We start from the raw sequence: 11,232 nt of genomic DNA, 5'->3' as shown, positions 1-11,232 counted from the left end.
TATATTATATTTGGCCTGCCTGGATATCAAGTTTTTAATCTGGAGGAAATGCCTCCGCTCACCTGTCCAGGTGTGTCTGCGGCCCGTCTTTGTCTGCGCAGCCACACATTGAGACACCTCGAGTCCTTCGGAGCGCTTCGCTCTCTCTCGTTCTTAAAACTGCCTCAGGGCTGCTGAGTCAGCTGGAACCCCCTGGAGGCCAGATGAAGTCATTTCCACTCCAGGTTTTTAAGAGCTTTTTTTTTTTTTTTTTGATGTCCTCATTTACATTCATCTGAATTTTTTAACGAATCCCCGAAGCAGCTCTTCGGGATCTTTTTCGATGCAACCCGATTGCACCTTTTTAAAAAAATTTTTTTTTACAGGTCCATCTGATAATAACGACGATAACAGAGCTTTAAATTACACGGCGTGACAGCGGAGGTATGCGGTTGGGGGGAGGGAGGAGGGGGGGGGGGGCTGTTATGACACAGACACCGGCTTCGTCTGAGAAAATGAACGGGTCGCGTGGATATCGGCGTTACTTCTATCTGCAGGGATACTTGTGGGCTCTGTACGGGATAAATGCTGCTCACAGCTGCAGAGGCTGGACTCTGGGATGTTGACAGCTGGAGAACAGACCTACGGCGAAAGGAACACTACTGCCCTCTTGTGGCAAAAGAAGTCACGCATGTTAAGATCAACCGAAAATAGTAATTATTTCAACCATGAAAATATAAACCACTTGATCCCCAAAGAAACTGCATTTGCTGCACGGCAGGTGGCAAAACATGACGACTAAACATTTTTTTACCATTAATTAATAAAGGTGTGTTCATAATGTGTACGACTCCCGTGTTCGGAAAGTGTCTCGAGCAGATTCCTGGTACGACGTCTAAGGTCCAGAAGATCGAAGTCCTAGAAACAGCGCAGATATAAATTTGTGTGTTTGTGTGCGTATCAATTAATTGTTTATTCTATCAAATCAGAAAACCACAGAAATGGTTTTCAAATTCGCTCGTCTCATCCAGACAACAATCCAAAAACAAGATAAAATGGAGAAAATGCTGCAAAACCTTCTTTCAGAGAAGTTGGAACCATTTAAAAGTTGTAAATTCGTGTTTTGAACAAAACTTTTGTCGAGTCATTTTCTGTCAATCGATTCGTCGATTAACAGTTTCAGTTTTTCCCAAAGCTTCAGGCGTTAAAACATCTTCCGTCGGTTTTAATTCGCTTACCCGCTGGTGACATCATCAGTGCGCACGGCGTTCTTGCTCAGCACGTCTCCGTCGCTCATGTATCCCGTGACCTCCACGGCGACCCCGTCCAGGTCCAAGTCCTCGCCGGCTCTGTCTCCGAGGTCCACGCTGCACAGGGCCCCTCCCCTGCCGGCCAGCTGTCGCCGCAGGTGTCCGGGGTACAGGTAGCGTCCTCCCTGACCGCCGCCCGCCCGCCCGCCGTAGCCGTTCCCCGAGGAGGGGGCGTCGCCCGCCTGCAGACGGGGGCTGGACTGGCCCAGTCGCCATGACGACAGCGAGGGGCGGGCAGAAGTGAGGCTGAGGATGCTCCGACCGCCTCCGCTGTTGTTGTTGCCGCCGCTGCCGCCGCTGCCGCCGCCGCCGCTGATGTCTGTGGTGACGCTGCCGTCGAAGGTGGTTTCCAAGGTGCTGGGCAGGTAAATAAGGAGAACGAGGGGTAAATAAAGGCACAATATGCGTCTCAAAAGTAACGCAAAAGCTGAAGCTGAAGGTTCTACTCAAAGACTCGTCATTAGCACGAGAGGGGAAAAAAAGCCGAACGCTGTCTTAATACTCGAAATCTCACCTTTGGATCGTCACCAAAACCAGATGTACTGTTTTTTTTTTTTGGCCCAAGACTAATCTGTCCACCAAATATCACCGAAATCCCCTCAGAGACTTTTGAGATATCGTCCAAAAGAATAGAGCCGGAAAACCAACGGACAGCGAACGAACTGCGTAACCTCCGGGACGGACGGAAAACAGGAGATTCTTTATTACGGTCTAAAACAGCAGAAACAGAGAATATGAACCTCACAATAGAGCCCAATATGAACCCAGAAAGCTGGATCAGCCGAGAGCAACAGGTCAAAACGACTTGCGGGAGGGAATTAGAGCCTTAACCGTGAAGCAAAGACGACATCACGGACACACCCTGCGATCAAAGCCAAAGACCCCTGAAAGGAGCGACAAGAAAGAAAAAAAAGAAAAAGAAAAAAGGAGGTAATACCTGTAAACGTGGAGCGACACGGTCTGCTGACCGCGAGGCAGTTCGGCCACCGACTCAAATCCCCAAACACAGAGCCTGATTTGTTCTGTTTACCGCTCAACCGTGGCGGCCATTGTAAGGCGCTAAACTTCCATGACCCCCCCCCCCCCCCCACCCCCCAAACAAGAGGGTTTTGTTTTTCTACCGCGACACGTTTTTACGGACCTCTTTGGGAGCTTTGCCGACCCGACGAGCTAAAGTGAGAACGCTTTTGAAAAATCTCTCGTATTTTTGTTCCTTTAACGATGCCGAGTACGTTACTGATTGAAAGGAGAGAGTAAATACGTTTTAAGAGTTCTTTTTTTGTTTGTTTTTGTTTTACCTGTGTGTGACCTGAGTTCCTCGCAGGCTGGACATCGTGTCCTCCAGGTTCTGCCGCAGGTCCGCTATGTTCTTGACGGTCCGCAACCGCCGCGTCTCTGGATCTTCGCCTGCTTGAGACCATAAACATCCACCTCGGTAAGATTTACCAACATGCCAAGACATCGTTTCATCTAGAAAAACAGAGCCGGGCTCGGTACGATCGTTGAGTGATCAACCCCGACCTGAAAGGTCCTCGACGGAGGTCTGGCCGGTCTTGGTGAAGGACGCGTCTCCGCCTCGTCCCGCCGAGCCGCCCTCCGTGTCCACCGTTCCCTCGCCGTCTGTTTGGGATCTGGGGGGAGGGAGGAAATGCAAATTGCGCGTCGGATCAAAGCGGGTAAATCACCGATGGTGAATTATGGAGCGTTTAGTGGGAACCTAATGCTTGGCAAATTGTCACGAAAGGGGGATAAAAACCCGATTAGGAGTTTAAAGCCGCTGCGTTTCAGGGTCTTGTGACCGTTGGGTCCAAAACGAAATGCCTGCTGTAAGCCCTCAGTCGGCCGGGAAAGTTTTGTCTTTGAAGGGTAAATCAATACGGTTCGGTCATTGCACCGGCTGGTAGCTTTGGGAGACGATGACGTTGGAGCGCCTCGGTGTATATTCAGCCTTCGGTTATTTTTGCCTGATCCTAGACTTTGTCCTCGTTGACTGCCGTACGCTCGCTCTGGGTACAAGCAAGTCCAAGCCGCCGATTTCACTCTTCCACGGCTCTACAGAAACTGAAAGCATCCAAACTTCTCAGGGTTACCAGACTTAATGCCGGTTGAAACTTCCAGGTTATTTCCACGTAATTTGTCAGGCTTGACATCAGGATTTCTTCCCTTAGCTGTCAAACAGACTCTTTGTGACAGGTGGAGGTGGTATAATCCTGCCGGTAATGCTATCTGACAGGTATACTGCAGAAGAGGAAGTTTCTGAGCTCTGATAATGGGGTGCTGTCTTTTTTTTTTTTTTTTTTTTCTTTAGGTCTGAGCTACAGGTCAGGACGTCCAGAGGCAGCGGGGGAGGGGGGGGGGGGAGCGACAGGAAGCTAATGAGCGGTTGTTAGAAAGGACTTATTGAGAGCGTGAGGGACCTCCTCCCTTATCACACTGGGACCGGGACAGAGGTCAGGGGCGCGCGGCATCCGCGCATATCTGCCCGGATACGAGTGCGCACACGGGGTCAGGTCAAAACACAAGAACTTAGAGAGATGTGACGTTACGGGTTAACAGTTTAAAGACGAACAAACATCCAAAACAAGCTCAGATTTCGTGTTTTCAGATGCTGTCAAGAGAACTCGAGGTTTTACGACGAGTTCTTTTGACCTCGCGCGGTCCTGTACACACAAAACAAGCGCTTTACACCAATTTGCATTCAGTTATAAGCTGAGATAAACCTTATCCAAAACGGTTATCATGTATTTGATTGGTAGTGTAATTAAATAGTAGAATGCAGATTCATCACCGAAAACTTCAACCTTTCAAATGCAAATGTACCACATGTATAATGTTTGTTTATTTATCAAGACCCACTTTTAACATTTATTGATTCTATAATTATTACCTGTGCTGATTTTTATATGTGCAGTTTGTTTGTCTGATTGTCAGTCGGATTCCCCCCAAAAAAATCTACAATCTAGATTGTCATGAAATTTGGTGGACGCGTGTAGCATTGGCAGCGGAGGAACCCATTACATTTTGGATTGGATCCATTAATTATTTTTCACTTTTATCAACGATACCAGACAGAAAATCTGGCCTCCTCAATGCCATAAACCAATAGAAAATGAAGTCCTGTAGATGGCAGTAAAGCACTGTATTTTATTTCAAACTTTCCATCCATCCCAAGATGTATTTATTTATTTCATTTGATTTGTTTTTGTGCATGTAGCTTGTGTGTGTGTGTGTGTGTATGTGTGTATTTATTCATTGCTCCTATTTTTTTCTAAAATAATAATTTTGATCTATCTTATTTTATTGTATACGTATTTGTAAATGTTTTCTTACTGTGTGCACCTTTTTGTGTTTCTATGCTGCTGTGACGACAAAATGTCCCCACTGTGGGATTAATAAAGTCTAAAGTTCGACAGGAACAAAACATAGGCCATACTTCAATTTCAATGACTTCTTATCTCAATCCTCCTTCATGCGTAGCAGTAATACTCTGGGATACACATGCACAAGCTCAAACTTAATAGAGCAAGCTGTGATTTTATAGAGAACCAGATCAACAGCTGAGATTTGAGGCTTCAGAAAGGCACCAGTGTATTTTAACTCTTGGCCTTGGCTGAGGTCTGCGCTTCCACATTATTATTAATCTGTATTAATAAATACAACGCGTCACGATTTAATGACTCTGTCTTATGATGTCTGTGAAGTGTCTATTATTCCCTTAATCTTCTGGTTTTCCATCATCTTTGTTTCTTTTTTTTTTTTACTTTTCATAATACGTATCGTGTTTTGACTGTGAGTCGTTAAAAGATTCACCCTCATTGGAGCGTTTATGTGATCTGGGAAGTTGAAATTGACGCTAAAATTGAGTGACGAAGTGAGCAAAGTTTTGATGTGCGGCGTTACCTGTACATGAAAGGTGCGACGGTGGCGGTGTTGGGGTGGCTGTGGTGCTGTTGCGTCTGAGGTAGCTGCACGCTGACTGTGTTGCTGGCCGTGCTCTGCGTAGTGCCTCCTCCCGCCACCGGGGCGGCGCCGCTCTTCCCTTCTGTGGAGGCCAGGCTGGAGGTAGAGCTGGAGTGTCTGCTGTCCCTGTCTCTGTCCAGGGGGCCGCGGTGCATGGCGAGACCCCCGCCTAGCCGCATGCTGCGAGGCCTCTCGCCCGCCTCCTTCCCGGAGGAAGCTTTGCCCCCGGCTCCCGGGGCTTTGCCTCCTGGCTTTGGTATTCCGCTGTGTGCCGAGGTGGAGCTCTCCTTTTTGGCCATTTTGCCCCCCTTGGGAATGAAACTTGCGATTTTAGAGGTCCTTTTGTTGGAGCTGTCAGCGTCAACAGCGCCGGATGCTACTTCCTCCTTGAGCTCCTCTCCTCTCAGCTCCGTCCTATCGGGGACTGAGATTCGTTTCCCCGCCTCCTTCCCTTTCTCCTTGTCCTTCTCTTTCCCGCGCTCCTTGTCCTTGTCCTTCTCGGGGCCTTTGACAGAGCTCTTCTTGGCGGTCAAAGCTCTGCTAAAAGTGCGCTGGGCGATGCCCCTCAGAGCGATTTTGGGGCTGCTGGCGGTCGTGGGGACGGTAGCGACCGTCGAGGGAGCTGCTCCGTAAGCCGTCCCGTTGCTGGTCCCGTTCAGTCCCGGCCGGACGTTGCCGTCGTCCTCCTCCAGCGGGTCGGTGTTGGAGCCCGTCTCGGCTCTCTCCACCTGCCCCGCCCCGAGCTGCCTGGCCGGGGCGGCGCTGTCGCCCGGCGCCCCCACGCCGTTGGAGGTCGAGGAGGAGGAGGAAGAAGAGGCGGCGGACGACTTGGAGCCTCCCTTGCTGTTGAAGAGCTTGAGCTTCTCCAGCATCGACTTCTGAGCGACCGCCTTCGGAGGAGCTTCGGCCGCCGCAGCGGCCTTGGACGAAGCGTCCTTCTCCTGCTTGCCGGCCTGCATGGCGGACGGCGGGCTGCCCGCGGAGGAGGCGGCGGCGGCGGCGGCGGCGGCGTGCTTGGAGCTCGTCGACTTGCTCCTCCAGGGCTTGCTGCTGTTGCTGTTGGGCTGGGGAATGGCCGTGGAGGACGAGGAGGACGAGGAGGACGAGCACGAGGAGGACGATGGAGGGATCAGGGCGGAGGTAGCGGCGGGGATGCTGGTGGAGGAGCCGACGGTCACTGCGGATGGCGGAGCGTGCTCAGTCATCGCCGGAGGCTGCGAGGTCGTGCCCTCTGAGGAATCTGCACCGCAACGAGAGGCAAATAACGGAGGACGTTTAAAAGATGGGGAAGAGGAAAAATCAAGCACTGAGGGAGACAAGACGAACCAGATGCCGAGTCTTCTTTGACACCCCACACACAAAGCGGCCTTATAAGGACCTGGAGGTGGCCTATGTTGATGCAGTCATTTAGCCCCCTATAGCACTAACAAGAGAGGAGTCCATCACAAACTGTTTATAGAAACAATGAAGCTCGAGTGCTTTCAGGTTTTGCCAAGCAGGTCGAGTCAAGTTGCACTTATAAGGCTCGGACTTATATGGACTGCTTTTGGTCACGGTCCCTCTGCTTCACAACGCGACGCCGTCCGGCTACGTCACCTGTAAACCAGACGTCAGGACTAAAGTTAAACTTGGAGACCAGCGGAAAACAAAAAGCACATTTTGCGACACGGCAAAATATGTCCGATGGATGACCCGTGAAAGGAAATCGTCCGGGTAAAATTCTCGCAGCGTCTCAACGAGCAAACTTACCAAGAACAAAGAGCTGTAATTCCTGGTGTAAATCACTGTAAGTCAATGCCCCCCCCCCCTCACCTTTCTGAAAACAGGAGAGTCCTGAGGGCTGCTGAGGTTGTTAGTGTGCATGTGGAGCCGTGCTACCGGCGGCACGCAGCTCAGACCAGGAACATTTGAATATTCAAACACCAACGGCCAGAGAGGGAGAGAGAGAGGGAGAGAGAGAGAGAGGGAGAACGGGGGGAATGAATCATAACACTTCGGTTGCAACGTCTCTCTCTTACTTTGCACACACACACACACACACACACACACACACACACACACACACACACACACACACACTTGTCGTTACATAGTTGCGAGCACACTCACTCATATGATGCCCTCCCTAGTCCCTTAACCACAACCTTAGCCGTCCCAACTAACCCTCAACTCTCACACTCACCTTAACCCGACTCCGAGCTAAACCCTACAAACATGTCTTAACCCTCAGAGTTGAGAGGACCGTCCCGAAATGTCCTCATCAAGTGTGTTTGTCCTCACGAATGTGGTTTTAACCAAAAATTGGTCCGCACAACTACAGAAACACATTCCCACACACACACACACACACACACACACACACACACACACACACACACACACACACATATTTGTCTATCTATAGTCGTGAGGATAATCGTTGACATAATGCATCAACCTTAACCATCACAACGTCTTCACCCTCAAATAGAATACATACAAATATGTACACACACATATGTCTTACTTTTTAATTATCAATTTAAAATGTTTTCATTTTTTTTCTGTTCTGTTTACTTGAGTCACACGATAAAACACATTTAAACTTACACTTCACATGATGTTTTTTTTTTTTAAGGGCTGTTTATGTATTACAAACCTTTATAATACACGGTATTTAGTACTGGTACTGTTTGTTTGAATTTCCCCTCATGAAGGTCAGAGGACCGACAGGATATTTTTAGTTCTCACACCGGGTGCTGTGTTAGCAGAAGGTCACATGATATTGGATCTTTTGAAAATCTGAGATCTAAATTATTTCACTCTACTGGACGTTTTTTTTTTTTTTTTTCACTTCCTCAAAGAAAATAAGATTCTCGGTCAACAAACTATAAATATATTGTCCTATTTCCGACGGAGCACACAGGGACATGATCATATAACTCTCTCGTGATTCAAGTTTCCATTAATTCATACATGGAAACTTGAATCCCGTATTCATTTGTTATTCATGTGGTTTCTTTAAGTCAGCATTTATGCAGACTATTGAAGCCTCGACCTGCTTGTTTACCTCGTCCTCATCTGGCCCTCCACTTTATTGCATTTTCATCGCGCTTTTCATGCCCCTAATGAAAAAAGAAGGCACCCACTCGCCCCCTCTCCGTTCTCCCCGTTTAGCATTTAGTGAGAGCAGCACCGAAAACAATGCAGCCATTAGGAAGTGATTAGGGCCCAATTAGCTGTGCAAGTAGTTAGCAATCGGAAAAGTGGGTCAGGTTGCTAATAGCTGGCTTCCTATTGAAGGCAGCTGAATGAGAGGTGGGAGGAAGGGGAGGGAGGGGGGGGACTGGCACCGCAGGTTTGGGATGACTGAAGCTTTGATACGGGCCAGCGGGACGGTCCGTGCTGTCCGGGAACGGGGTCAGCTGGGATTTGGGATCAGAAAAAGGAACCCGGAGAAGAAATAAAAAAAGACAGAGGAGAGGCCCTTTGGACACGGGGTCAGCTGGCCGCTGTCAGGACTGGACCCGCTGACCGGGACGGACACGCTCCAGTTATGTTGCCAGGGGTGAAAGGGAAGCGGTCAATCTTCAACGCGTCGGGTCAGAAGCGGACGGACTCGGACGCCGTTGCCTGGTGAACACGAATGCAACTCCAAAAAAAAAAAAAAAAAAAAAGATCCGGAGTTTTCTTGCCGAGGTTCAACACTTCAGAAACATAAACCTGCCGCGAACAAAAGGAACGATTAAAGCTGTTTTCTTCCAATTTTCTGCTGTTTCAAAACTCAAACCCGCCTTTTGTGCAGGTAATGAAGAGGCCACCAGGGGGAGTAAAGATTTCATTATGGCGAAAAAAGTAAAAGTGCGGCTGCTGAGTTATGGCACGAGCTGCCTGTGACATCATTTAAATCTCTTCTTAAAAACTTATCGGTTTAGTTTTAGTTGATTTTAGTTGATTTTTGTGATCCACTTATTTCTCTTAGTTTTAAATTTTAATTATTATTATTATTATTTTTTTATACGATCATTGTGTTGTTAAGGCTTGTTTGAATTCACTGTTTTTTGTTTTTGTTTTTTTAATGGCTTATTATATGAGAAACACTTTGTAACTTGAGTTCAGAAAAGTATATTATCATTATTTTTATTTTTTTAAATGGAGGATATTGAAAAAAAAAACCAACAAAGCTACAGTACACAGGAAGTAAACAGTAAAAGACCAACACAACCAAATGGATAAAGGCCTCTGAGAATTTTTTTTAATCTTTTTTTGGAAATCAGCTTTTTTTTCTCTCTCCCTGGCTTCAATTTTGAGGGGCCAGGTTTTAATTTCCAGCACTAAATGCACTTGAGGAAGCAATTTCCCCTTCAAAATAAACAAACCGTTGTCTTAACACGGCCTGAGAGCGGGTCACTGACCTAACGACCCGGCGTCGCCTCGGGGGGCCAAATCCTGGAACTTAAAACGGCCCTTTCGTTTCACTCGGCCGCTCGAGGACACACGTTGGAAGAATTTAAGTATATTACTTCAATTACTGCCCTCGTTAGAGATTAAAATGAAAAAAAAAAAAAAAGCTGAGCCCACAGGAAAAAGGGATCACTGACCACTTCCTGACCGCCACAAAAAACACATCTTTTGAGTTTGTCTTCCGGTCGGTCCAGCTGCCGTCTCTCTCTCAGAACCTCCCTGATAGCATCGAGGCGTTTTAGCAAATCAACCGAAGCTCTCTTCACGCCCGTCTAAAACCCAGTAAAAAAACAAAAAACGGTGTAATTTCACACACTCTTGCTCCGTGTGCGTGCAAGAGTGTGTGTGTGTGTGTGTGTGTGTGTGTGCGTTCAGTAAATGGGGGGATGTTTGTTTCTGCTCTGCAACTTCAAACCCTGTCACTCACACTCTCACACACACACACACACACACACACATACACACACACAAATAAGCAGCAAATGCATCAACGGGGCGTCGGCTGACACGGTTTAGACATCACAAGTCCTCCGACCCGTCGGTCACGAGAGGTGAAGCAGAACCTGAAAAGTCCCTCACACACAGGCTGAAAACGTTTGGTGCCTTCACGTGGTGCTGCGCAGTAAGAGCCTCGTGAGAACAGCTCATCCCGATCGGTCAGGCTCTTTGTCTTATATTATTTACCAACACCTTTAAAGTTTGTAAAAAAAAAAAAAAGAAAAAGAAGAAATCTGGCACAAAGTTGGAGGCTGCAGGTGTTTGCTGACTCATCAGATTTCAGAAGCCTGCTCTCTCTCTCTCTCTCTCTCTCTCTCTCTCTCGCTCGCTCCTCACTCATTGTGCTCCAAAAAGTGAGCGGGACAGCCGAGCCTTTGTGTGGGAGACCGAAGAACTTTTTAAAAGTTTCTCCACATGAATACACTGGAACAGTGACGCTACAGCTCATCAGAGGGCTATTCATTCAGCCGGGGCAGCGGCCGTACACACACACACACACACACACACACACACGCGCACACACACACACACACACACACACACACACACACACACACACACTTTCTCTCTACCACTCAGTGGAGTCTTGTCACTTTCCGTTAAGGCAGAGCAGAGCAGCAGATTCGGGTCTTGCTTCTTTCCTGTACAACTCTGTTCCGGCGTCAGAACCATCGACGCGCGGCGGATCCGGACGCACAAAAAGACTGGCGGGCTGAACCTGCAGCAAACGCACTCCTACGTCAGTTAAAGTGTCCCCACGTGTGTTATTTCGTGGCAAAAAAAAAACTTCTGGGGGGTCTCATCAGATGTTCGATGATGCCTTGGTAACTTTATGAGAAAACCCCAAAAAGTTGGCTGATTAGTTTGAGATACTATCGTTGCTTTTCTGCAGCCTCAACACTCCACGCATTTACAGCGACAACAACAACAACAACAACAACAAACCCAACTACCATAATTATATAAAAAAAAAAAAAGTTCAAGCTGAAATGACTCATCTGAAACTCTGCAGTCCTAGCGAGAGGTAAGTCTACAATAAGCG

The 11,232-nt window shown here is 47.9% G+C and overlaps 1 protein-coding gene across 1 annotated transcript in view; it reads right to left on the bottom strand.

Annotated features, from left to right (window-relative positions):
* Positions 1–11,232, bottom strand: part of nav2a (neuron navigator 2a) — a 113,656-nt gene that overhangs the window by 51,713 nt on the left and 50,711 nt on the right. The window contains 4 exon segments of the mRNA XM_069165679.1: positions 1,218–1,646; positions 2,588–2,699; positions 2,811–2,920; positions 5,190–6,489. Coding sequence (XP_069021780.1) covers positions 1,218–1,646; positions 2,588–2,699; positions 2,811–2,920; positions 5,190–6,489 — 1,951 coding nt within the window.

The sequence above is a fragment of the Embiotoca jacksoni genome, unplaced genomic scaffold (assembly GCF_022577435.1).
Source record: "Embiotoca jacksoni isolate LCO1_2020_lvr unplaced genomic scaffold, fEmbJac1.0.p SCAF_35, whole genome shotgun sequence".
In the NCBI taxonomy this organism is placed as follows: Eukaryota; Metazoa; Chordata; class Actinopteri; family Embiotocidae; genus Embiotoca; species Embiotoca jacksoni.
Note: the sequence above shows the minus strand (reverse complement) of the source record. Positions and strands in the feature narration are given on the sequence as shown.